Below are 25,894 nucleotides of genomic sequence, written 5' to 3'. Positions count from 1 at the left end.
GATTTTAAATGCACGTCTCATATCTGTGCCTTTCTATGAAAGGATTAATGTCCATAAAGAACCAAAAGAAACAGAGAGTTGTATAATACCTAGTAAAAATATGACTCTTCTCTTCTCCACACCACAAAGATCAAAGTTGAGGACCTGGAACAGAAATGCCAGATTCAGAGTGACAAGTGTAATATTCTGTCCAAAGAGTTGGAGAAATTTCGCTTGGGTTTGCACACCGATCGTGAGCTCCGTCCAGAAACCACCACGTCACGGAGAACAATCTGTAACCTCCTCAACGAGCTGCAGAGTCGCACTGGGAAAGGTGGGCAAGAGCCTCCTGAAAATCTGTTTACTATGAGTTCTTCTGTCCCTTAAAAAGAAGCTAAAATGTCATACAGCGTCACCCAATTTCTGCTTGCAATTGTAACAACAGAAGACGTTATAATTATATAATCTACCCCTGTCGTTTTCATTAACATTGTTCATACGATGGTTTTAATCATCATCACACTTTAACTCTGTCTTCTAGTGAGGAAATAATGATCTGTTCAGGTTATTTGAAGTAAGAGGACTTTTTTTTCCTACTAAATATATTTATATATGAAATACTGAATATTGAATGATTTAAATATGAAATATGTACATAAAGGACTACAGACCCTCATAAAATTTTAGTTATCTTTTAATAAATTAGTAAGGAATAAACTAGGTAGTATTAAAACATTTATGAGATTTTTTCATTTATTTTTAAAAATATTAATATCTGCATAATACAATTTCATTTTTTGTCTTATGTTAAAAACATTATTATAGTATTATAATTATATTGTATTATATGTACATAATTTAAAAAATCTGTAAGAAAAATTTTACATGAAAGTCAGATGATCAGAGAGGATGAACGCTGAGAGGAAAAAATTAATTTCTTGGCTGAAATTTGTATTTTTCTTAAATTTGAGAAAAATTACTCAAATTATACAGTTACTTGGTATACATATACTAACTATGGCAAAACTGACAGATATTTAAGATCATCTGTTGCCTTTTTGGACAGAATAAAAGCTTGACTTCCTCTATAAGTAGTAATTGTGAGTTCATTATTTCTGTGTGTTCTGAAGCATGCAGCTTAATGAATCGTTTTCTCTCGTATAAATTAAACCCAGAGCGTCTCTCTCAGGTGACTGTCGAGGCCCGGCGGTGATTGACAGGCGCTGGCGTTTGGCTGTGTAACTCTATGTTGTGCAGGTGATGAGAGATCTGCAGGTTCTCCGCTAATCTCTGAGCTCCTCCAGCCACTGCAGGTCAGCAGAGACACGCCTGAGACGCCGTTGCACATTGACATCGCCATAACAGCAAGACCCCAATCAATGAGCACCTCAGAGGTGTGTTCATCCTTTTGGCAAATCCCTTTCACCTTAAAAGTGCTGTAGCCTTTCATCCAGGATCAATGGATGTCTTGCCATTGGAAATTTGCTTCTTTGGCCAGCGTTCACACAAGCAATCCAGAAGTCTTTTATGTTGCATTGAGATTATCTCTTGTGGGCTTAGTAGCAAGTGCTACTGTTAGACTGTAGCCTGTTCACCATTATTATTTCTTAGTTTCAATAAGAAGCTCTAGTAGCAGCTGTATTTATATAACTACAGTAGTTCAGCACAATTAACCAGTAACAATATCTGCTACTTCTTTTCAAGGTTCGTTTTTCTGTAATGTCTCTATACGCAAGACTGACACCATTTTTTTGTGCCTTAAATGAGTTAAAAATCTCTAATCACAGATGGGGGATGAGGTGAGTCCTGCTCCAAGGTCCAAGGCAAGATACACAGGACAGGTTCGTCTCTGCACGGCCCGCTACAGGTATGGATGGTTTTTTTCAGCTTTTATGTCCTTTGTATAATAATAGTAATCTGCTGCAGGGCATATTTTTCTGTGTGATTTGTATATATATTATATATATATATATATTTTTGTATATTATATTATATATAAAATATATATATATATTATATATAAAAATATATAAATCAACATGTTATATGGTGCAATATATTGAAATCACAGAATTATTACACTAATATTACAGATTTTTCTGATTCACTGATTCTACATTGCTTTTATTTTAGTTATATTATTGCCTTGTTTAATTTATATCTGTTATAGCTGATTGTTTAGGATTATTTTATGGCTTGACTTTTGTTGTTTTATGATTTTATGAACGTATTTCCATTTTAATCTTTAATTTCCTCTCATTTTTACTCGACTACAGTAAGTTGTCAATGAAAGCTTTCTTTCCATCAATTTAAGTTTAAGTAAATGTTTTGTTGTATTAAATTGGATAGGTACATAAACATTGTTGTTTTGGACAAAGCGATTTTTGTTTATGTTTTGTTTATGTTGAAACGTTTTTTTAATTCTTCCTCTTCCACTCTCATTCTGTACAGTTACAATCCTTACGATGGACCCAATGAGCATCCTGAGGCTGAGCTGCCTCTGGTTGCTGGGAAATATCTCTATGTGTATGGAGACATGGACGATGATGGATTCTATGAAGGTGAACCACATTCTCTAAACTCTAAAAGTTGTTTTGACCAAATCAGTACCTAGGTATATTTTTAGGTTATGCTTCAGCTGTAAATATCGAAGACTCCCAAGGATGTGTATAATTTAATAAGTAATTTGGGTTGAGTTTAATGTCATTCTTCAGCAGGCGTTTAATAAATGCTTCTTGAAGGCCTGGCAGATTAAACTGCAAATTGGCAGGGCCGCTAATTTGTCAAGCACCCTGCAGCTACATGGCCGGGTGAAAAAAAACACCCCCAAAGCGTCTTTTCACTGATTCACTTACTCTGCTTTTATCACGGTTTCCTTTTTGCGCTAATTAAAAGGTCTATCTTTAGATCACAGTTTACAGCTCTGAATTCAAACTGAACTGTGGACATTTGGTTATTGTACACCTTTTTCTTTAGAAGTGCAGATTGTTCGGGTAAAACTACTGACTGAAGTCCATCTGTTGCTGTACATAATGCATTGGCCCCCCTCTACCCCATCCATCAGTGGAAAATGTGCACCAGTAACCAGGGGCAATATTCACAGAATAATTAATTTACCACTAGGAGTTGGACTAAACTGGCCCTGAAAGTTTCTCCTTCTTCTTCCTGGTTCACTGAAAAAGCACTTGTTTTCTTTGTATTGCATTGCGTTTATCAGATACACTCTGAAATCACTGAACTACACATGCACAAAAAAAAACCGTCATTATCATTTAGGAGTTTTTGTGAGTTTAGAGCTGTTTGTGATACAGTTGAATGTTCCAGAGAAGATCCTTCGTAAAGTCATAAAGATCCTTTATGACTTAATCTGAGGCCGTGATTCAATTTTACCACGATATGAAATAAACAGGCTGATTTGCAGTGTGCAATCAAATAAATTGAGCATGTAGTGGGTGTGTTGTGGGATTTTCAGTGAATAATTGTTTAAATGATGTCACATGCAAAGTCATGGGTGGAAATGTTATTAATTTCTGAATCATTTTGGTCTTGATTTGAATTTATTTGGGCTATACAGATCTATTTGGGGATCAGATCTCAACGAGACTCCCTGGAAATGTAAAATTGTCACAGATACAAAACTTTAGATCCACAGACATCCACATGTACCTCTGAATAATGTATATATACTAGCCTTAATTTTGAGTTGTTCACCATTTTAAGAAATATTAGAATTATTTTGATTTACCCTGTAAGTGGTATCATTTTGTCTTCACAGTGCAGGAAATGGATTCCGCAATTTAATACTTGGTGTTAATTGGTTCCCAGACTGACTTTCAGCCTGCAATAAATTACACAGCAGATGCTAAATTAACCTGTTTGTTAGTGAATCAGCTAGGGCTTTTTGTTTGCACATGTTTTCAAAGCTTGAGTGTATCAGGGCCTTAGACTGAAAGAATAAAGAATAGGACTAGAACACATTTTTCACCAAACAGAGTTACTTAACACTAGCCTTAAGATTCTTTGTGAATATGGCCTTTGTTGGATGGTCCCCACCCTATAGATGCAGGGGTCTCATTATATTTACATTTCTGGCAGACACCCTTAAAATTTATCTCATTTTATACAACTGAGCAATTTGAGGGTTAAGGGCCTTGCTCAAGGACACAGCATTGGCAGCTTGGCAGACCTCGGATTCAAACTCACAACCTTCTGATCTGTAGCCCAACGCCTTAAACACCGAGCTACCACATCCCATTTAATTTGTAGTTATGTGCACAATATGCCAGGAGTAGCGCATTTATATTACATAATCTGTGGTTGTGTTGCATGATTCATATGTTACTGTTGTGAAGTGTGAAGCATGAGTCAGACCTCATCTTCTATGATTCTTTCAGGAGAGCTGCTGGATGGCCAGCGTGGCTTGGTTCCTTCTAATTTTGTAGAGTTTGTCCAGGACAAGGAGAAGCCTTCATTGGATGGAGCAGAGGATCTGGGTCAGCTGGAGCATGGCTCTTTAAGCCTAACAGCCGTAGACGGAGGCGTATCCCTGGACAGTCTAAGCATCGACTCTCTCGGGCCCTGCAGTAATGGGACTGGCATTCTGGATGCTGAGGAGCTAGCTGATGACATTGTGCCTTACCCGAGAAAAATCAACTTAATCAAACAGCTGGCAAGGAGCGTCATCGTTGCTTGGGAGCAACCTCTAGTGCCCCTCGGTTGGGGCAACATCAATGGCTACAATGTTTTAGTAGACGGGGAGGTGCGTGCCACTGTGCCGTTCAGTGGCAGGACCAAACTCCTGGTGGAGAAGCTGGAGCTGGCTGCCTGCACGTACCGCGTGTCAGTTCAGAGTGTGACGGACCGAGGCCTGTCGGATGAGCTCCGCTGCACCATGCTAGTGGGACGGAACGTCACAGTGGCCCCGACAGGCCTACGCTTGGACGACATCATGCGTGACTCAGCGGAGCTCTCTTGGCTCCCCAGCAACAGCAACTACTCACATACAGTGTTTTTGGATGGAGTTGAGCATGCCGTGGTGAAGCCATGCTGTTACAGACTGCGCTTCAGCAACCTGAAAGCCACCACCGTGTACAAGGTGAGGGTGGTGGCCAAACCACACCAGGTGCCCTGGCACATGCCACTGGAACAACGAGAGAAAAAGGAGGCAGGGGTCGAGTTCTGCACACAGGCTGCAGGTCAGATGCAACTTATGTCAGTGTATTGTGAACTGTAATAATAATAATAATAATAATAATATTGTAATAATCTGTATTGTTAGATGGTATTGAAAGTCTATTGTCAAAAAAATAGAGCACAATAGAAATGAGCAACTGTTTAAATAGGTATGGCTTAGTAACCCAAGATTTAAGACCTGAGACCAAGCTTGTCCAGTGGATCCTGGTGATCAATTATTCAGTTCCATCAGTTATTAAACAAAAATTCTTAATTTGTTTTAAAATGTTGAAATTGTTGGGTTTTAAAACCAGATATCTTTGTCTAGATGTATGGAGTCTGTCCTGTCCATCTTTACCTCTTTTACATTGTAGAAAACACATATGTTGATGCATATGAGAGATCACACAATACAGAGCAAAAAAGGGTTCTTTTGAAAATGCAGAACAAGCCCCTCGCACCCTCAACTGACTGACTTTGTGAAACTATAAAAACTCTGAAAACTTGCTCTGGAGTTCTGAGTTCTAGATAGACAAATCCTTTTCTAAAGTGGTTGTGGAATGGTATGGAACAGACTAGGAAGAGGTTTTCAAGGCATGTTCTTTATTTAAAACATATTACAAGCAAATTAAAATGGTCTAATTAAATGGATGTCCATGACCATAGTTGAAAGTTTTATCTTGATCTTAAATCCATCCTTCCTTCAAAAGAACAGCCACATAGCCTTGAAGCATTTTCCTTAACTACCCTAATAAAGTGATTACTTAAATTTTTAAGCCATGCCCATCCATAAATTCCAAGCAGATTGCGTGATTACCATTTTTATGTGGCAAGACAGCATTTTCAAAAGTACTTAATACACATGCAGTCTATTAAATTTTATTTGAATTGTAACAGAAATCTGTTCAGCAGGGAATCAAACAATAGATGGAGGAAGCATCACTACAAGACACATGGATTAACTAATCAAACTACACCATATATAGATGTCTTTTATTTACAAGATATTATTTAAGTGCATTATACACCTAATCTTAAGAGCCAACAATTAACTTGAGTTAATTTGCTAGTCTCAAAGTCTAAAGAGCTTTTCCCACATCGAGGAAACTATAAAACGCTTGTTTATCGAGCCATAAAGATCGACTATTCCTTGTGGGCGGACAGAGCCCTGAACCGAGAGAAGTCTCTGTTTCAAACTGCACTGATCCGGCTGGATTTAATTATCTGTCCCCTTCAGGCCCTCCTCTGCCACCCAGGGACGTGCATGTTCAGTGTGGACAGGCTCCAGGGATTCTGCAGGTCCACTGGAAGCCTCCATTGTTGACGCCTATGGGGACCTCCAATGGTGCCAACGTCATTGGCTATGCAGTGTGCACCAAGGGCCAGAGGGTGAGTGCACGATTCACTGAACATTCATCATCAGCTATGCTTATGTAATTCATCCAGATTGCAAATCATCAGTGAGAAGATCAGAAAAGGTTTCAGTCACGATTTAGGCCAGTGGCTCCTGGAGGTCTATTTTCCTGCAGAGCTTTAATTCTGGCTTGTCAAAACTCTGACTGGTTTGATTAGAGTTAGCCTGACTCTCAGGGCTGGGAAATGTTGTTTTAGGTATTACTTGTGCCATCTGTTGGAGAGAATAAGGCATTACTCATCTAAAATCATGGGTTTTCAGTCTTTGTTCTGGGTATCCACTGCAAAGCATATTGCAGAATGCTTTGTATTTCACACACTCACACACTTTCTCTAGCTCATCAGCTGAAGGCAAACAGCTTCATGAGTTAGATCATTTGAATTTCAAAGTAGGATGGGAAAATTATATTTGTGAATCTCTGGATTATTACAGTTATAGTGATAAAGATTAGGAATGACTGAAATCAAAAAAATTTGTCATTGTGAAAATTGACAGGGTACATAAAAAAATGGGACTCCAAGTACAATCATTTGTTCTTATTATTGGTTTCAGATTGCTGAGGTATTGTACCCACTGGCTGACTTTGCTACAGTGGATCTGAATTGTATCCAGTGTTTGGAGGCCCATGAGGTCGTGGTCAGGACTTTATCAGCACAAGGCGAAAGCCAAGATTCACATGTCGCCGTCATTCCTAATAACCTGCTCGTGCCTCTACCCCAAACCCACCTGCCACCTCACCACATGCAATCTCCTCTACCACACCAAGTGCCCCAGCCCCTGCCTCCTCGCCCTGCACTCCCGCCTTCAATGCAGCCGCTTCCCCCTCATGCTGGCCCTGATACAATTTCCCATCTTCAAACGCTTCCCATTTGCCCAAACCAGCCAGTCGCTCATCTCCAGCCCCATCCTGTGCCCCATCCCACTCAGCCATCTCCTCCTCACCTCCAGGCTCTACCTGCTCACCCCTTCCCCCAACCCCAGCCTACCATCCCAATACCTCAGCCCACAATCCCAATACCTCAACCCACAATCCCAATACCTCAACCCACCATCCCAATGCCTCAGCCCCACATTCCCCAGCTGCCCCATCCCCAGAGACCACCAAGTGCCAGAGAACTGGAAACCAAAGAGCAGGTACCAGGCATGCTTCATCCTGCTGGGGGTCCTGCACAACCATGGGAGCCTGTGTGTTCTCCGTCTGGCCTACCCCCAGCTCTGCCACATGGACACACTCTCGAGGCACCGCCATGCCCTAATCGCCGCTCACCTTCTCCTCAGAGAATCCTTCCCCAACCAAGAGGCACGCTCATCCCGGATACAATGGCCAAAGCCATCGCCCGTGAAGCTGCCCAGAGAGTGGCTGCAGAGAGCGGCCGGGTGAGTGCTGACTGATGCAATAAAATTGTTTACTTAGAAATATTGGTACTGGGGCCTCATTAGGATTCATGTCACACTGCAGAATCTGTTCGAATGCATCAGACATGGTTACTGAGGTTTCTGAAAGTATTTTGCTGTATATAGATGGAGAGGCGAAGTCAGGGCTTTCACTCTCAGAACTCAGATGAGGAAGAGGATGAGGAAAGCTATCAGTCTCGCAGAAGAGGAGCATCTGTGGATGACTTCCTCAGGGGCTCAGAACTGGGCAGGCAGGTACGGGAGCCCAATTATCACATGATGCTGCTCTAAGGCAAGAAGCAGTAATTGCTAATTTTGTCAAACTGTCTTTTTAGTGTGTATATATTGTTTTGCCTAAATAATTAAAAAAAACAATTACTATTAGCCATTGATTATGTCGTGTTGACCCTTTGCTAGGCTCTGCCTCCATTTTTAACCTTTTAAAGTTTTCAAGGACAGCATATCAACTATGGAGGTTTCAATGACATGGGTTCACTCTTAGAATCGGAGAAAAGGGTTCCTCCATGAATTTTTGGATGGTTAACAGTTTTAGATTTTTAAATGGTTCTCCCAGGAACATTTTTTAAATGTCAGAGATAAACCAGGTAACCTTTTCAGGTGCCAGATGGAAGGGCTTTTGTTCAGTGCGGATGACTGAATCGATACTTCCAACATTTCAGTTAGAAAACAGGAAGGATTATGTGTATATATTTAGTGCGAATGGATCTTCTTTTGTATTTCCAGTGTTAGCTAGCAAATAGTAATTTAGACTGTCACCATTTTCCATTTCACCGCAATTAGCAAATTCTTTTTTTTTTGTTTAGACTAAACATGCTATTTATATAAATGCATTAACTTTAGCATAGAAAAACTTTGCACAAAATCGCTAGCTTGCTAGCCACATATTTTAAAGCCTGGTGGTGTTGTCCTCCCATTGTATAAACCATTTCATCCATTGCCCCCTTTTTAAAATCTTGAGATATTGGCTATGTGATGCACAAGCATGCCATGCGCAATATAGTTTGTTGTATCATGCATAGTTCCGGTTGCTAAAATTAAAGTGGTCAGTAATTGATGTTTTAGAGGGGGGTTAGTGAAGGGTCAATTTTCTAGTTACAGCATGTTTCATTGAACATCAAAATTGAACATTTTTCTCATCTTTTAGTCTATGAACAGCTACTGATCTCAGAATTAGAAAAGTAGCTGTGGTTAAGATGGAGACTTTGTCAAAACTGAATAACTAAATCTTCAGGTTGAGTTTTGCTGTTTTTGTGCTGTCCTCTGAATGGATGTTTCATTGCCACAGTCCCACTACAGTCATAGTGAAGAGTACCAGACAGAAAGCAGCCGAGGTTCAGACCTATCTGACATTATGGAGGAGGATGAGGAGGAGCTGTACTCTGAAATGCAACTGGAGGATGGACGACGGCGCAACTCACACAGTGCACTTAAGGTGGGGCCTGATATGATTGAGACAATAGGAGAGGATCAGCTGGATTTTCAATTTTAAAACAAAGTTTAAGCAAATAAATTAGTGTCCATCATGGTCATGTGACAGTGAAGGTGGTGCAGTGAAGGTGGTGCAAAAAGTGATTAGGGTGGAAAGACTTAAATATCCTATAAAAAGTGTATAGCTGCCAGTGGCTAATTCATACTTGCATCTGCTAAACTACAAATAATTAGTTGTTTACGGTGAAGATTCCATTAATTGTATGATTTATTTGATTAATGCATGAACACAAAATCAAGCCAAAAATAATAAAATTCTGCCAGCATTTTTGAAGTTGAATGTTGAGTCTTGTATATCTGTTGTACCTTTTGCTATAAGGTTGGAGGCAACGTTACGTCAGGAAGGCTTGATCGGGACTCAAATCGGAGGCCAGCTCATGGAGGTCCTCAACCCCAGCGCAGACCCCTCATGGTTCCCTCTATTGGTCAGTGAACCCCAAGTTTGATACATGACTCGGTTCAACCCTGCTAAACAATTTATCACAGATGTTCAGCTAATACCAATCCTTGCTCAAGTTCCACGGTCAGATCTTTTAGATTATAAAATGTCTGTCTGAAAGGGCACCTGGAAGACATGAAAGTCACAAGTAATTAGAACTTTTCTTAGTGATATTGACAGCACTTGTGTAGTCCTCTTTGCCTCATTTGCTTAACTGGATGGACATGTTAGGCAAGACCATGCAAGTGGTGTGGTCTGTTCATGGTAACAGCTCTTTGGTTGGTGTTTCCCTCAGAGATAACCACTGAGAGTAACAGTGAGGGGAACCGTTCTCCGGTCATGGAGGATGTTTACTATGGCCGTGTAGCGCGGCACAGGACATGGTGTTCACGGAGGCATGGTGGCCACAGGCCTCCTTATGGTATGTGTTGCAGCTCCGTGTTCTACCAGAGCACAGTGAGACAGAAGAGCAAGAAAGTGCCATGAGCAAGTTTCTGAAACGCATGAGGTTGAAACGCTGGACTGCCAAGATGGAGGCTTGCATTAAGACTTAAGGGATGCATACTAGGTATAAGATGGTTGCCCTTTATAGTACAGTGTTCGCTTTTCCCTCAGAGAATGTTCTTCCCTGTTGCACCAATCTGTCATGAGATGCCTGCTGAACCCTTTTCTTTCCTTCTCAACTTCAGGCTTTCACTTTGGCTGTGCATGATATTAGGGAGAAAGTTAAGGGTAGTGCCTGACACCAAATTGTAACACAAGGAAATCCAACAATGGTATGTTTCACAGGTGAAAACAAACAAACAAAAAAACAACAATGTACATCCCATGTTGCATTACATCAGCTTTCTGTAATGCACATTGGGCTCATTTGCCAGTTACTGTTTGGCACGGCCCTGTAAGTTGTACAAGATGTATGGTGTACATCTTAATGTGTAACGTTATCCAGGACTAATCAAAACCAAGTCTTCTTCAGGTCCTGTATACTGCATGGTTAAAGTAGCTTTCTTTCTCTCTATGTTTGCATTTCTTGGACTTCCAGTGAAACACGTTTGGCTTGCAGCTTGTGTGAGATGTTGCCATCTGACTGTATTTACCATTTCATTGCATTGCCACATGTTTGTCTATTACCCCACTCAAAGACTTAGTAATACTGTATGAATTGCAAATGAAGAGGATTTTACATGTTAACACCTAAGCCATTGCTCAGTGGTCATTGAACAAATAGAAATGACCTAAAATGACCTCATATTCAAAGGTTATTAAATGGCTGAATGTATGTATGCATGTGAAATTGGATTTGCTGAAGGTAGATTTATGTGCACGTAGCCCAAACACAGGAATTATGGAATTAACCAAACATGACCTCGCCAACATTTTTCAGTCTTCTATGCATCATTTCTCAGGAGGTTACAGGGACCGAGGACGGCGGTCTCCTCCGTACTATGACGAGTCCGAGCCTGAAGACCCCTTCCGTATCTTTGTAGCATTGTTCGACTATGACCCTCTCTCCATGTCCCCAAACCCAGATGCCGCTGATGAAGAGCTTCCTTTTAAAGAAGGACAGATCATCAAGGTGAGACATCAAGGCAGAGAATTACAGCTCATATTTGAGGATCCAGCCATTATAATTAAGATCTGCTTGGCCGTTCTACTCCGTCCTCTCTTACAGGTGTATGGGGACAAAGACACTGATGGGTTTTATCGGGGAGAGATCCGTGGCCGGTCTGGCCTCATTCCCTGTAACATGGTGTCAGAGATTCAAGCCGAGGATGACGAGACTATGGATCAGCTCATGAAGCAGGGCTTTCTACCCCTCAATACACCAGTGGATAGAATAGGTACTGCAACTTCAAGCATCAGCAGTTTTACGCTTTCTTTTGCAAAATCTTCTGTTCATTTATTTATTTTCTGTAAATTCATGATCATAGTCAAGATAGTGATGGGTCCAAAGTCTGTCCTGTGAACACTGGGTGTGAGGTGGGAATACACCCTGTTTGGGGGAAGAGTTTTTTTCACATCTAGCAGCAATATAGACTAGCCAGTCCATTTGCTGGCATATTTTTGTAAGGTGGAAGAGTGGGAAGAAGTTGGGGAATACAGAGAAGAACCCACACCAACATGGACATACACAAACAGTAAACTCACATGCAGTAACCAGGGTCTAGGATCGAACCAGGGTCCCAGTAAAGTGGCTTCTGTGAGAGAGCTACTTCACCCAATGATTTTTTTGCTAGCAAACACTTCACGAATAACAGTACATTAACATTAATGCTAAGCATAGCACTTCCATTGCAAATTATTGCGCACTTCTGCAGCATGCCACTGAAAACAAGCATGTTTAACTGAGTGAATTGTATGTGGACTTGAAGGCTAGATTTCTCCCCTTTTAAGAAAGAAGGATTTGTTTTTATGTTAGTAAAAATTGATTACGATATAAACGGTTGAATTGACTCAGACTGGTTAAAAGATCTTGATTCCTTTCCTATAACAGCTCTGATAGCACATCTGCTAGACAAATCATACTGCAGTTTGCTGGTAACAGCTGTATTTTATTATATGTATTTTATGAGAGAAAAAGAAAAGGCTGACGAGGGAATTATAGTTGCTATAATGTAAGCAATCACAGGAACTATTTTGTTTTTTTAGATGTTCCAAGATTCTAATTTTTTTCTGCTCTTGTGCTTGACATGTGCTTCATGCTGCTTTTATTCCCACATCCTCTTACTCTCTGCAAGATGTTTAGGGCAAGGTGCCTCACAGCTCCAGTCAAGAGTTAAATCCTTTACTCTGTCTGGATTTTGCATGTTCTCCCATGTTCATTTGGTTTCCTTTGGTTCCTCTAGTTTTACTCCACCCTCCAGTAGCAGATCAGCTGACTGGACTAACTGGAATAGGTAGACTGCAAACCCACTTTGTGCCTAGTTATTCCCAGTCAAACTCAACATGGCCTGATTTAATATATACGTTGGACTTCTACTATATAAGACTTTCACGACTAAGAGATACTCTCATTTCTACTTTTCTGCAGAGGACAGTCGAAAAGGCGGCCGGCATCCCATGGCTACTAGAAGAATGGTTGCCCTTTATGACTATGACCCCAGGGAGAGTTCACCAAATGCGGATGTTGAGGTGTAGACACACACACACACACACACACACACACGCACATATACACACTTGCTCAAAAAGACACAAACAAAAGAAACAAATGCATTCTCAGTCTTTCACTTTGCTAACACAGTTGATGTTCTCTGATACAGGCCGAGCTGACGTTCTGTGCTGGTGACATCATCGCTGTATTTGGGGAGATAGATGAAGACGGCTTTTACTATGTAAGTGATTGACTCTTAGAACGGAAGAAACCTTCCAGGGGGTTTTGAAGGGTAATTAGGGTGGTGAAATTTTGTAAATTTGACACACTGGACTCTGGAGCAAGAGTGGGCAGCAAACAAACAGGAGAGAACCAGAGGATAATCAGATGATCAGATGGTAAGAGTAGTCAAATGAACAAGCAAGGAATCTACACACATTTCAGAAACTAGAACTAGAACATTGGCAAGACTTTCAGAGTAATATAAGGTAATGAGGCTGTAGAAAGGAAATTCAGGTTTGTGGTAGAATTCAGGAGAATCTGCTGATGGGGAGGGTACTGAATCTTCAAGGGTGCTTTCAGATGGACAACTGAAGAGCTTCTAGATTAAATGTACAGCGCTAAAGTACAGCTCAGATTGGCTTGCCTCAAAGTGAATTAAACATTTCATTACCACTTATTTAAAAACGTGATCATTAAATTCATGTAGATCCAAAGCAGCATATTTATGCTTATATTTATGAACCAAACCAAAGTGTTATTCGGTGAAATGTGAAAAGTGTGGCTCAGCTTTCAAAGATAAAAAAAAAAAATCAATAGAAGGTTTCATCATTTGGCATCACTTCAGATTAAGGATTAAAGACTTGGACTTTTGTGGAACTGAGAGTAACAGCACCACCAACAGATTGGTAAGAAGAAGCAAGATGTCCAGATTGTATAATCATGTATGCAGTGACGCACTCCAAAGAATAAATAATAGATAAAATAATAAAGCTGCATCCTTGTTTTCCCATGACACATAAGGACATGGGCCAGAGCCATACGTTTAGTGTTCCTGGTTTGAATGAAAGGATTAAAGCTTTCCTTATAACCACGTCTGGTGTTCAGAGAAAACATGGCATGAAACCAATAGAGCAGCATAAATGTGAAACACTTCAAATCGATTAGAAATGGATGCAGCTGCATCTGTCTTTAACTGTGCGTATGCGTTAGTTCTCCCCCACTTCATTTTAATTACACAATCAGTGAGACACTGTGATATAATGTGTTGCTCAACACTAATAGCTTATCTACTGAGCTGTTGATGGATATTGGAGTTTAGTGCTCACAGCTAATATCACCACTATAATAAGTTAAATGGAGCATGTGGTCTTGTTTTGTGTTGTTGACACTGCTCATGTTTGCTCTCACAGGGTGAGATTAATGGACATCGTGGCCTGGTTCCCTCCAACTTTCTAGAAGAAGTGCCTGATGATGTGGAGGTCTATCTCACAGAGACTCCGTCCCACCCTGACCAGGAAGAGCCAGTGCCGGCGCCGCGGCCAGAGCCTAAACGGGTACACCATCGCCGCTCTCAGCGCTAGGCCCTGTGTCCATCCATCCTCCGTTTGAGTTTCGTCCACTCGCCGTCTCTGTGTTTTTTTTTTTCTTTTAACTTCTCGTGCTTGTTTGTTTTGTGTGGTGGTGAACGTGCAGTGGCTTCCGGTCTTGCTTTTTTTGGAATGGAAGAAGCAAAGCCCACCGTGAACTGAGACAGACAGCACAACTAGAGCATACACTGGGGGATATTGGCAACGATATGATGAAAGACTGAATCTCATTCCTGCAGCGGGAAAAAAAAAAGAGAGAGAATAAGACTCTGGGTTAGTGCTTTGAAACCCGGTTAAAATGACCAGGTCATTAGACAAGCATGCCTTTTTAAAAATGAACTTTATTACCTTTTTTATATATGAGCAGTACACATTGGCCTGTGTGTGTTGTGTTGTGTTCCATTAAAGAGGCTTTGTTTCTTTTTTTGTGTGTATCACACCTTCATCCAAATTCTGCTCTGAGAACATGCACATATAAAAAAAAAACAAAAAAAAAAACAAACAACCAAAACACATTACATTACTGTAAAGCCATAATCAACAGAAATAAACGCAACGCTGAAGCAAAATCTCCTGACGTATCGGTGGATGTCTGTGTTCATTTATGTGTCTTGTCTTTTTTTTTTGTTTAATTTCTCATGTTTGACGTAAATGTTAGTGAAATAATTTATTTTACTTCCTTCCTTTTCTCACCTGCTTGGCTGAAAAAACAGCAGAGGAAGCTCATTTGAGGTGGAAGCAGGTTTCTGGTGTGTAAACGAACCGTAATGCTAGTTTGAACCACAGTTACTGTTGTATATTTTGTTACTGTTATTGTTGAATATTTTCCTCTTACACCGTAGTAGGTAGAAACAATCAATCCCTTTGAGCAGTCTCTCATTTTTTGTCACTTTCCAAATTAGGAAAACAGGCACAAAGGGTTAAAAGGGTTATGAAGCGCTGCCATTGACGTAAATATTTAATAAATATCCCCTCACAGAAAATCAAAGCTACCAAAGATTACGCACATTAAAAAAAGGCCCTGTGAATGAGCTGTTACTGATGAAACAATACCATATTAGAACATGTGCAATAATATAAACATGTGATATGTAGCTGTACTACTATAACAGCTACTGTTATAGAAAATTCACTCCTTCTGATCAGGTGAAGAGAGATGATGTTTTAATTCCCTTCCCTGTCCCCCCCTCCTGATGGCTCTCTCATTAGGTTCCAGTGGAAAACATGACTCCAGCACCCGTCCTGGGAAGACCAGCGTCCCCGATCGTGCGTCCTCTGCTCCCTGTGGGGTCAACCCATCCCCTTAGTCCTGCCAGGGGGCCGCGAGACCTGAAAAAGAAGAAAGGACTGCTCTCCAAGGGGAAGAAACTACTCCAGAAGTTCTCAAAGTAAAAAAAACGACGCCATACACAATCAAAAAAGGGCAACATGTTCATGTTTTCAAGAAAATCTACAGCCATGTTCATATTTATGTGCCAAAAAAACATGCAGTATAGGCCAGAAATTAGGAAGCAACTCGTGATTTTTTTTTGATTTTTTATCTTGGCTGGTAATAAGTTTATTTATTCTGGAAAAATAAATAAATAAATAAATAAATAAAGAGTCTGAATAAATGTAATAAATGATTTATTTGATTTTGCATTTTGCATCAAAATGTGGATTACATCTTATAGTAGGATTGTATGCCTCATTTTTGGAACCTTTTACATGAAAGCAGCTTTGTTTCAACTAGATATCAATAAAATTTGCTTTAAAAAAAAATCACTTGTTTGCTTCCACTGGCCTGTAGTGAATATTAGAGCTGCCAGTTTATCAGGTACACCTTGGACACAGGTCACTTGAGTGTTCTCACTTATCCAGTGTTTGAACAGATCTCTAGTGTGTGAACGTTTTTTTTAAGCTGAGAACACAGAAATCACACTCGGATCTGAGAGCATCTGAGCGAGGTGATCTGTTTCTGCTTCCTATTAAACTTGAGTAGTGAGAAAGCAAACTGACCAACTGATTGACTTTTATAGAAAAGCCAGACCTGCTGTGTATTTTGGGTTGCAGCATTTTGTTTGTGGATGCAAGCTGTTAAAACGCTGGATGCGGATGTTATTTCGAATTAATTGAATTCTTCTATTTCACCAACTTCATGTGGCTGTCCATGTGATTTCTACACACACTTGGTAAAAGCTCGTGTACCTTTTTCCGTCGCCACATTTCTGACCAATAATTGAAAGACCATGAAAGAATTTTTCAGCCCTACAGATGTTTTGGGGTTTTTTTTTGCCTTTCTCTTCATTTAATTATATGCAGTGTGAAAACAAAGCAATTAGCAAATGAACCAAAACGATCAATTTTTGATCAAACTCTGACACTCGGATTCAGACACAGCAGACAGTGTAATATGTGTGAAAGCACCCCTAAAGAACCTTTTGATTAATGGAGTGTCAAATTCCTGACCCTAAGAATTAAAACAAATCACCAATTGTATCTAATAAAACTTTATGAACCTGGATAGTGAAAAACTATTGGTCTGTTGTAGCAACAACAACAAAAAAAAAAAGATTTAAAAAATGTAAGGTATTGCTCTAGAGTTTATTTCTTGCATTTCTTGCATTCAATAGTAAATAAATAAATAAATAAATAAATAAATAAATAAATAAATAAATAATCACATACCACTACAGCATTGAACACAACCCAAATATTCAGCTTATTATTTTTTAACTGTTATTCGAACTGCAGGACTTTTTATTTCAGAACTTCATCCTTTATTCATCCTCAGAAATGATCATTTGAGTACCTACCAACTAAATAATATCAGCTTAGTGATGGTTGTGCATGGCATAGAGGAGTGCTAATACTGTACACAGAGCAGCAGATGGGTTCCAGTCTAAGAATATACGCTCTTAAAGTGACCAGTGTGGTGGGTGGATATGATAAACTGGCAGCTTAGTAAGTGAGTCAAACCTTCTGTGACGTAGAATGTGGAAGTGTAAATTATGTCCAGTCATTATTAATTCATTAACAATATCACACACACACACACACACACATACACACCTGTTAATAAATCAAAAATATACGAAGATTCAAAGCCAAATTAAAGGCTGAGCTATATAAAAGTCCTGTGTAGAACCGTACAACTGTTTCCATAAGAAACCTTAATTATCCAATGAGCATTTAAACATTCCCATTTTTTAATGCATTACAACAAAGAATTCTCTTTCAGAGAGACTTTTAATAACTCTTTTAATAATCTATATAATAATAATAATCGTTATTATTATTATTATTATTATTATTATTATTATTATTATTATCATTATTATTATTATTATTATTATTATTATTATTATTATTGTTATTATTATTATACAAATGTCCCCTTTTCTGAGTGTATTAAATAAACATTTTCTGTTAGCATGTTCTATACATGCTGTATACTATACACTTGAACCCTAAAGGAAGAGTATCATTAAGTGCTTTATCTAGAGCTTTACAAAAATGTATTTTCCTATCAGACATGGTTCACAGTACTCTTGTGTAACCTTTTATGTATTAAGTCATGTACTGTAAGTCATGTACTGTAAGTCTATACAATAGACCCTATATAAAAACCTTTTTAAAGAGTGTACCCAACAACAGAGTGCTCCACTTTCCTTTTAGGAAGATAAGAACCCTTATGAAAAGTGTTTTAACCAGGTTCACAGTGTACCGTATTATACAGTGTACATTTTCAGACATGACCCAACCAACCATTAAAGAAACCTTGAAGAAAAAACATTTTTCAAAGAGTATATGTATTAACTGGGTGGTAAAGATGGGGTAAAACCTCCAAATTCTTGCACAGTATTTTCTACTTAATGCCTAGATTCTGTTGGGAACATAGCCCCAGGTACTTGGTAAACTCTTACGTTTCTCCAAAGTTCTTTTTAAGGTTTTGTTGAAATTAAGGGCTCTTCAGATTTTAAACATCCTTAAAGAGAAAGCCTGTTGTAGGGTTCTACATAGAACTTTTAAGGATTTTCACACAGAGACAAACTTAAAAACCCTTAGGGGTTCTAGTATGATGTCATTAAGGAGATCAGGTATCAAAGCATAACGAACAGGAATAGATACAGTCCCCTCCGAAAGTATTGGAACAGCAAGGCCAATTCTTTTTGTTTTTGCTATACACCAAAGACAAAGGTCTGAGGTCAAAAGATGAATGTGAAATCGTAGATCAGAATTTTAGCTTTCTATTCCTGATATTTACATCTAGATGTGTTAAGCAACTTGGCAGGGCACCTTTTGTTTGACCCCACTGTGACTAGTACATGTGACTGGCAGATGCCCAGGTAGGCTTTGTTAGATTGATTATTTAAACAGTCTTGTTCTGGGTTTCATCTGTGAAGACTGTATTTGTTTTTGAAAAGGATAAACCAACATAAAGACCAGAGAGCTGTCTATGGGAGAGCTTAGCCTAGAAAACAATTTGTAATGTCCAGAAAAAGAAAGAAACCACTGGTTTACTAACGAATAGGCTTTGAACAAAAATGGAGCAGAAATAGTGTATAGAGGCCGTAACACAAAGTGCAAAACACTCTTCAGCAGAAAATCGGAAGGCCAGATTCAAATATGCAAAGAAATACAGAGATTAGAAGGCTCTGAAACCAAGATGAACCCCTAATCTTTCAGTGATGGAAAGAACAAAGTGTGAAGAAAGAAAAGATCTGCTCATGATCAAAAACAGCTCATCAGTCAAGCATGTTGGAGATAGTGTCATGGCTGCTTGTTTACAGAAACATTCTGTTTGCTAATTTACAGAGAATTTAATCCAATCTAATTGGGAGAAAAGTGTGTGTGGTTGTTTGTCTATGTGTGGCCCTGTGATGGACTGGCGACCTGTCCAGGGTGTACCCCTGCCTTTTGCCCTTTTGCACTGGCATAGGCTCCAGCAAACCCCGTGACCCTAGGAATCCTAGGAATAAGCGGGTATAGACAATGAATGAATGAATGAATTTGGAGAAACGTTATCATGCAGCAGGACAATGACCCAAAACACACTAGGGAAAAAAGTGGAAGGTTTTAGACTGGACCATACACCAAACTGGGTGCATTGTTTATCATGTAAAAGTCAGATTTGGTTTTGACTCCAAACTAAAGATTTTTTGAGTGGATAGCAAGAAGGAAAAAACTGGTCTTGCCATTTTTATGCTTTCGCAGGGGAATGTGTAAAATAATGAATGAACCAAATCTCAACAACCCATTGTTTTTGTCAAGAATTAATTAATCAGTCTCTCTCTCTCTCTCTCTCTCTCTCTCTCACACACACACACACACACACACACACAGTCTCTCCCTGTGTCTCTCTCCATCTCTCTGTCTCTTTCTGAAAAAATTGTAGTCGTGTGATTAAGAGCTGTGCTGCTATACTATACAGTGTTTCGGTTTTTGTTGGGTTTTTGGAAGCTCTGTACGTTTACGAAAAAAAAAAGAGTTTAATCTGAAATGTTGTGGTGTTTGACATTCTTTTAAAGTGTTTAAATACACTTAAAGGTAAAAAAAAAAAAGAAAAGAAAAGAAAAAAAGATACACAATCAGCAGATAAAAGAGTGTTGAAGAAACAATGGCACCTTCCATCATAATGTCCCTTTACCACAACAAAAGCACAGTCCATCAGCTGAGACGCGTTCCGTGTGTGAAGTTGACCAGTTTACCAGTTAAGTGTCGTGGACCAAATCTTCCTAAACAACTCGATTGTATCATGAATATTACATACAGTCATTTAGAATTTTCCTCAAATGATTTGATAGAATACTTTTCCTTCTCATTCCATCATTCTCATTAGTAAGAAAAAGTGTTTAATTATTCTGTTACAGTAAAAAATATACAGGTCAAAATATCACAATTAAGACATCAGACAAGGCAGCCACTGGAAATCCAATCATCACTTTCTATTTTTCCCCTCTCACTGCAGAGAGATTGCTGTCACTCAGTATCACATGGGGGTGTGGCTTACATCTTGAAGACGGGGCTGCATGATAGAAGTGATTGGGATCTGATAATAGCTCTTAATTGATCCTATTCGTATGATATGAAATAAACAATTGTCCTATCTGACAATGTGATATTTACTCATGCACGGTGCACATTTTTTAGCTGATTTACTAGTGTTGGGGTGAAAGGGACATTATGTGTGCTTATGTTTTATTTATTTATTAATTTTTTTCCATTATTAATTCGAATGCAAATTACAGGTGTGATTTAGATTGCACTTGTGCTTGGTTTGATCCAGGGTGTAAATTATATTATATTATATTATATTATATTATATTATATTATATTATATTATATTATATTATATTATATTATATTATATTATATTGTGTGAAGATATATTTCTATCAAACGTGTTAGATCATTTTCTATTTTATTTATAATTTTTGTTTATTATTATTATTATTATTATTATTATTTATTTATTTATTTATTTATTTATTTATTTATTTTTGTTAGAAAAGTTCCACTGCCACACAGGAATGTACGAAATGTCTGTACTGTCCAAAAAAAAATGTTCTGCCAAAAAAAGAGAGAGAAGAAAGAAGAAGAAGGAAAAAAAAATCAAGTCTATTTTTGTTTTAACCATATGAATAATTATAAATATACTGTACAATTAGAAAAAAAATCTATATAATGATAGATATAACCAATGTAAACTGGTAATCCGGATTATTTGTTCGTGTTTAGACGTGTTCGGTGTCACTATGCTTTTACTCTTTTCTACTTTTCTCCATTTGTAGATAATTTATAAATGTTTATACTTTTTTTTAATGTGTTGAAATTTCAGATTGAACAGTGCAAGCATTATTCATGGTCTCTCTCTCTCTCTCTCTCTCTCTCTCTCAAAAAAAACAAAAAAAAAACAAAAAACAAAACAAAACCCTACATTCGTGTGGTCACTCAGTGAATTAAAGGGGGGGAAAAAAGAGAAAAGTTACGTTCATGATTACGATGTGACTGTGCATGTGTCATGTACACATTTTTTTCTAAGGGAAATAAATTTAATATTTTTTACACTCGTGCTGTTTGACTCGTTTATCTATGTTTGTCATTACACCACGATGTCATGGCCACCAGAGGGCAGTATTAACCTACATTTGAGCTCATGAGTCCCGTCACCCGCTTATCAGACACGACGAGTCATGGAAATAATGGGGCGTGGTTTATGGTTATGGGCGTGTCTATGCACATCTTCATTAGCAAGCCCACCTACCAAATGAATAAAAACTAGGAACTCCTATCTGCTGCTAATGCTAGTTCATGACCTGTTTACTATAAAAGCTGGTTCATGATTTAGGGTAATTTTTCTTATGTGAGTTCAGGAGTTTGTTTACAATGATGCTAGTTTATAAACGAGCCTTATTAGTATGTTGCTATTACTTTAGCCTGTTTAGCATAAATGCTTGTTCATGAGTTAGCCTTTTTGCTATGATCTTTGTACTTTAGCTTGGTTACTATAATAACAGTCTCTTATGGGTCATCCTGTTTATTTTAAAAGCTTATCAATGAGTGTGTTCACTATGATGTAAGTGAACACTAGCATGTTCACAATTATAATGCTATTTTGGCTATTATAATGCTAGTTTGAGTTAGCTTGTTTAGACTATTATAATGCTAAATATCTTGTTTGGGCTATTATAATGGTAGTTTGTGTTAGCTTGTTTGGGCTATTATAATGCTAGTTTGTGTTAGCTTGTTTGGGCTATTATAATGCTAGTTTGAATTAGCTTGTTTGTGCTATTATAATGCTAGTTTGAGTTAGCTTGTTTGGGCTATTATAATGCTAGTTTGTGTTAGCTTGTTTGGGCTATTATAATGCTAGATAGCTTGTTTGGGCTAGTATAATGCTAGATAGCTTGTTTGGGCTATTATAATGCTAGTTTGTGTTAGCTTATTTGGGCTATTATAATGCTAGTTAGCCTGTTTAGACTATTATAATGCTAGTTTGTGTTAGCTTGTTTAGGCCATTATAATGCTAGTTAGCTTGTTTGGGCTATTATAATGCTAGTTTGTGTTAGCTTGTTTAGGCCATTGTAATGCTAAATAGCTTGTTTGGGCTATTATAATGCTAGTTTGTGTTAGCTTGTTTAGGCCATTATAATGCTAGTTAGCTTGTTTGGGCTATTATAATGCTAGTTTGAGTTAGCTTGTTTAGGCCATTATAATGCTAGTTAGCTTGTTTGGGCTATTATAATGCTAGTTTGAGTTAGCTTGTTTAGACTATTATAAGGTCCTGGAGAAACGTTGTTTCATTTCATGTACTGCGTCAGCTATATGTGGTTGAAATGACAATAAAGCTTCTTGAATCTTGGGCTATTATAATGCTAGATAGCTTGTTTGGGCTATTATAATGCTAGTTTGTGTTAGCTTGTTTGGGCTATTATAATGCTAGTTTGTGTTAGCTTGTTTGGGCTATTATAATGCTAGTTTGTGTTAGCTTGTTTGGGCTATTATAATGCTAGATAGCTTGTTTGGGCTATTATAATGCTAGATAGCTTGTTTGGGCTATTATAATGCTAGATAGCTTGTTTGGGCTATTATAATGCTAGATAGCTTGTTTGGGCTATTATAATGCTAGTTTGAGTTAGCTTGTTTGGGCTATTATAATGCTAGTTTGTGTTAGCTTGTTTGGGCTATTATAATGCTAGTTAGCCTGTTTAGACTATTATAATGCTAGTTTGTGTTAGCTTGTTTGGGCTATTATAATGCTAGTTTGTTAGCTTGTTTAGGCCGTTATAATGCTAAATAGCGTGTTTGGGCTATTATAATGCTAGTTTGAGTTAGCTTGTTTAGACTATTATAAGGTCCTGGAGAAACGTTGTTTCATTTCATGTACTGTGTCAGCTATATGTGGTTGAAATGACAATAAAGCTTCTTGAATCTTGAATCTTGGGCTATTATAATGCTAGATAGCTTGTTTGGGCTATTATAATGCAAGTTTTAGTTAGATTATTTGGGCTATTATAACGCTAGTTTGAGTTAGCTTGTTTAGCAAACTAAACTGTTGGATTACACTTTATTGGGTGTGTTTTATTTTCTGAAAGCAAGTCCCATGCATGGCGTGTATATAGCCTACGCAGTGTTGTGTGCACTAATCATTATTTTATCAAAATGCTCTCAGGACTGTTGTTGTCACCTCCCACATAAAGCGTTGATTGCACTGGCTGAGCTGCGTGGCTGAATAATCGCCCAAGCAGAAGCAATCGTGCGGGACAGTGTTGGAATGCAGGACGAGGCTGAGCCACGGGATATCGCTGCCCCAAGAGATGGAGGGACGGAGATAATTATGCTCGTATATCACCAAGTTTCTCTGGCTCTCAGCCCCGCTCTCCTACCAGTCAGGAGTGAGCCGTAATGATCCTGTGTGGCTGAGGGCCAGCCGATGTTTAAACTTCTCTCCGGCTTTGACCTCTCGATCAATGCCTGCTTTTAACAAGAGCCCTGAGTGAGGACGCAGCAAATCGTTCGTCTTGCTGCGTCTCTGCGAATATTTCACAACCGCACCGGAATGACAGAGGTGTATTCAATAGCAGAAATACTCATAAAGGACACAGCCTGAGCTGGACACCATATTCTTTTCTAATATCCATTTCTATGATGAAATGTCTGGGTTCTTTGAACATAATCGTTCCCCAGGGTCGTGTTCTTCTTAAATGAGCCATAATATGAAGCAGATAGCTATTAAATGCGGATATACTGATGTCCATGCAGTCAGAGTTAGTGCCCCAGGTGATGAACATACTCAGGGCACTGAAGCTTTGTAAACAGTTCTCTCCGGTCCATAACGCAATGTGTTAGCGGAAACATAAAGAATTCTCCACAAGCATTATGCATTATGAGTTTTAATACTAGAATTTGAATTGCATATGAACTCTGAGTTAAATACAGGCTGAAGCGCTTTTCAGAAGTTATGCACATGGACTAGAGTTTGTCTAAATTGCTCTGGTCATGGACCTAAGCCTATTTTTCAGCTTGAGTGAAGAGCAGTGTTCAAGTCCAGCGTCACTGTCTAACAGTTTGATGTAACCATAAATATGTCATAGTACAATTCCAGCTTTGGTTGTAAAAATATAGAATACCATTCAACTCTATGTATTAAATACAAACATTCTACACTAATTAAGTCCACAGAAAGGTTGTTTTTCATGCTGAGGACACCAGAGAAGAGGTACCTTATTCATAGACATTGCTTATCTGGAGAATTGAATTTTTAATGGATAAAATGTAGAATTAAAGTGTGTAAGTGTAGCAGAACATCTGATTAGTTTATCCTAAAAACTGTGTTTATTTTGTTGCAGGAGTGTACATAGAATTCACAAAAATATTGCCATTATTTTAATGAAACCTCTATGGTATACTTTGACACAATTGAGTAAAAAAAATAGAATACTTAAATCATTCTCAATATTTAATTTCTAAACTTGTTTGGAGTCTCTTGCCTCAAGGCAATATTATCAATATTCTACCATAAAGAACATCAGTGTGAATAGCCAGTGACTTGAACCAGCATGTGGAACAAGATCTAAAAGAGTGTTATAAATAAAAAGATCTATATTACAAATGCATTGTTTACTCATCATTTATTAATTATAACTGCTATGCTTCCTACTTACAGTTGAAGCTAGATATTTACATACACTTCAGAAAAAAACACAAAAACTTTTTTTTTCTTTACTGTCAAACATTAAGTCAGAGTAAACTTTTTCTGTTTTAGATCAATAAATATTAACATATTTTTTGCATTTGTTAAATGACAGAATCGAGCGAGGGAGAATTTTTATGTATTTTTTTTATCACTTTCATCAGAGTCAGAAGTATACATACACTATGTTTATTGTGTCTTTAAACAAAAAGAAAACTCCAGATGATTCCATTCTGAGCTTAAGAAGCTTCTGATAGGTTAACTGATTCCATTTGAGTTAATTGGTGGCACGCCTGTGGATGCATATAAAGGCACACCTCAAACACAGAGCCTCTTTCTTTGACATCATGGGAAAATCAAGAGAAATCAACCAAGACATCAGGAGAAGAATTGTGGACCTCCACAAGTGTGGCTCATCCTTAGGTGCAATTTCCAGATGCCTGAAGGTCCCATGCTCATCCGTTCATACGCAATAATAATAATACGCAAGTATAAAAAACAGGGGAATGTACGACCATCATACCACTCAGGAAGGAGACGGATTCTGAGTCCCAGACAGGAATGTTTTTTGGCACGAAATGTGCGAATCAACCCCAGGACAACAGCAAAAGACCTTGTGAAGATGCTG

The 25,894-nt window shown here is 38.4% G+C and overlaps 1 protein-coding gene across 7 annotated transcripts in view; it reads left to right on the top strand.

Moving 5' to 3' along the window:
• Positions 1-21,640, top strand: part of rimbp2a (RIMS binding protein 2a) — a 66,434-nt gene extending 44,794 nt beyond the window's left edge. For 2 of the 7 annotated variants that reach the window (XM_058416075.1, XM_058416082.1), the window contains 18 exons: positions 130-313; positions 1,237-1,373; positions 1,767-1,846; positions 2,431-2,540; positions 4,374-5,174; positions 6,389-6,540; positions 7,118-7,942; positions 8,087-8,215; positions 9,267-9,413; positions 9,789-9,894; positions 10,204-10,329; positions 11,315-11,484; positions 11,581-11,749; positions 12,755-12,805; positions 12,940-13,040; positions 13,172-13,243; positions 14,415-14,558; positions 15,801-21,640. In XM_058416075.1, coding sequence (XP_058272058.1) covers positions 130-313; positions 1,237-1,373; positions 1,767-1,846; positions 2,431-2,540; positions 4,374-5,174; positions 6,389-6,540; positions 7,118-7,942; positions 8,087-8,215; positions 9,267-9,413; positions 9,789-9,894; positions 10,204-10,329; positions 11,315-11,484; positions 11,581-11,749; positions 12,755-12,805; positions 12,940-13,040; positions 13,172-13,243; positions 14,415-14,558; positions 15,801-15,983 — 3,687 coding nt within the window. In that variant the 3' untranslated portion in view covers positions 15,984-21,640. The remainder of the gene's footprint in view (positions 1-129; positions 314-1,236; positions 1,374-1,766; positions 1,847-2,430; positions 2,541-4,373; positions 5,175-6,388; positions 6,541-7,117; positions 7,943-8,086; positions 8,216-9,266; positions 9,414-9,788; positions 9,895-10,203; positions 10,330-11,314; positions 11,485-11,580; positions 11,750-12,754; positions 12,806-12,939; positions 13,041-13,171; positions 13,244-14,414; positions 14,559-15,800) is intronic. The other 5 variants (XM_058416078.1, XM_058416081.1, XM_058416077.1 and 2 more) reach the window with 5 other exon arrangements.
• The last annotated feature ends 4,254 nt before the right edge of the window (positions 21,641-25,894 follow it).

Source organism: Hemibagrus wyckioides, linkage group LG18 (assembly GCF_019097595.1).
Source record: "Hemibagrus wyckioides isolate EC202008001 linkage group LG18, SWU_Hwy_1.0, whole genome shotgun sequence".
Classification (NCBI taxonomy): domain Eukaryota; kingdom Metazoa; phylum Chordata; class Actinopteri; order Siluriformes; family Bagridae; genus Hemibagrus; species Hemibagrus wyckioides.
The sequence above is the reverse complement of the archived record's forward strand: the minus strand, read 5'-3'. Positions and strand labels throughout refer to the sequence as shown.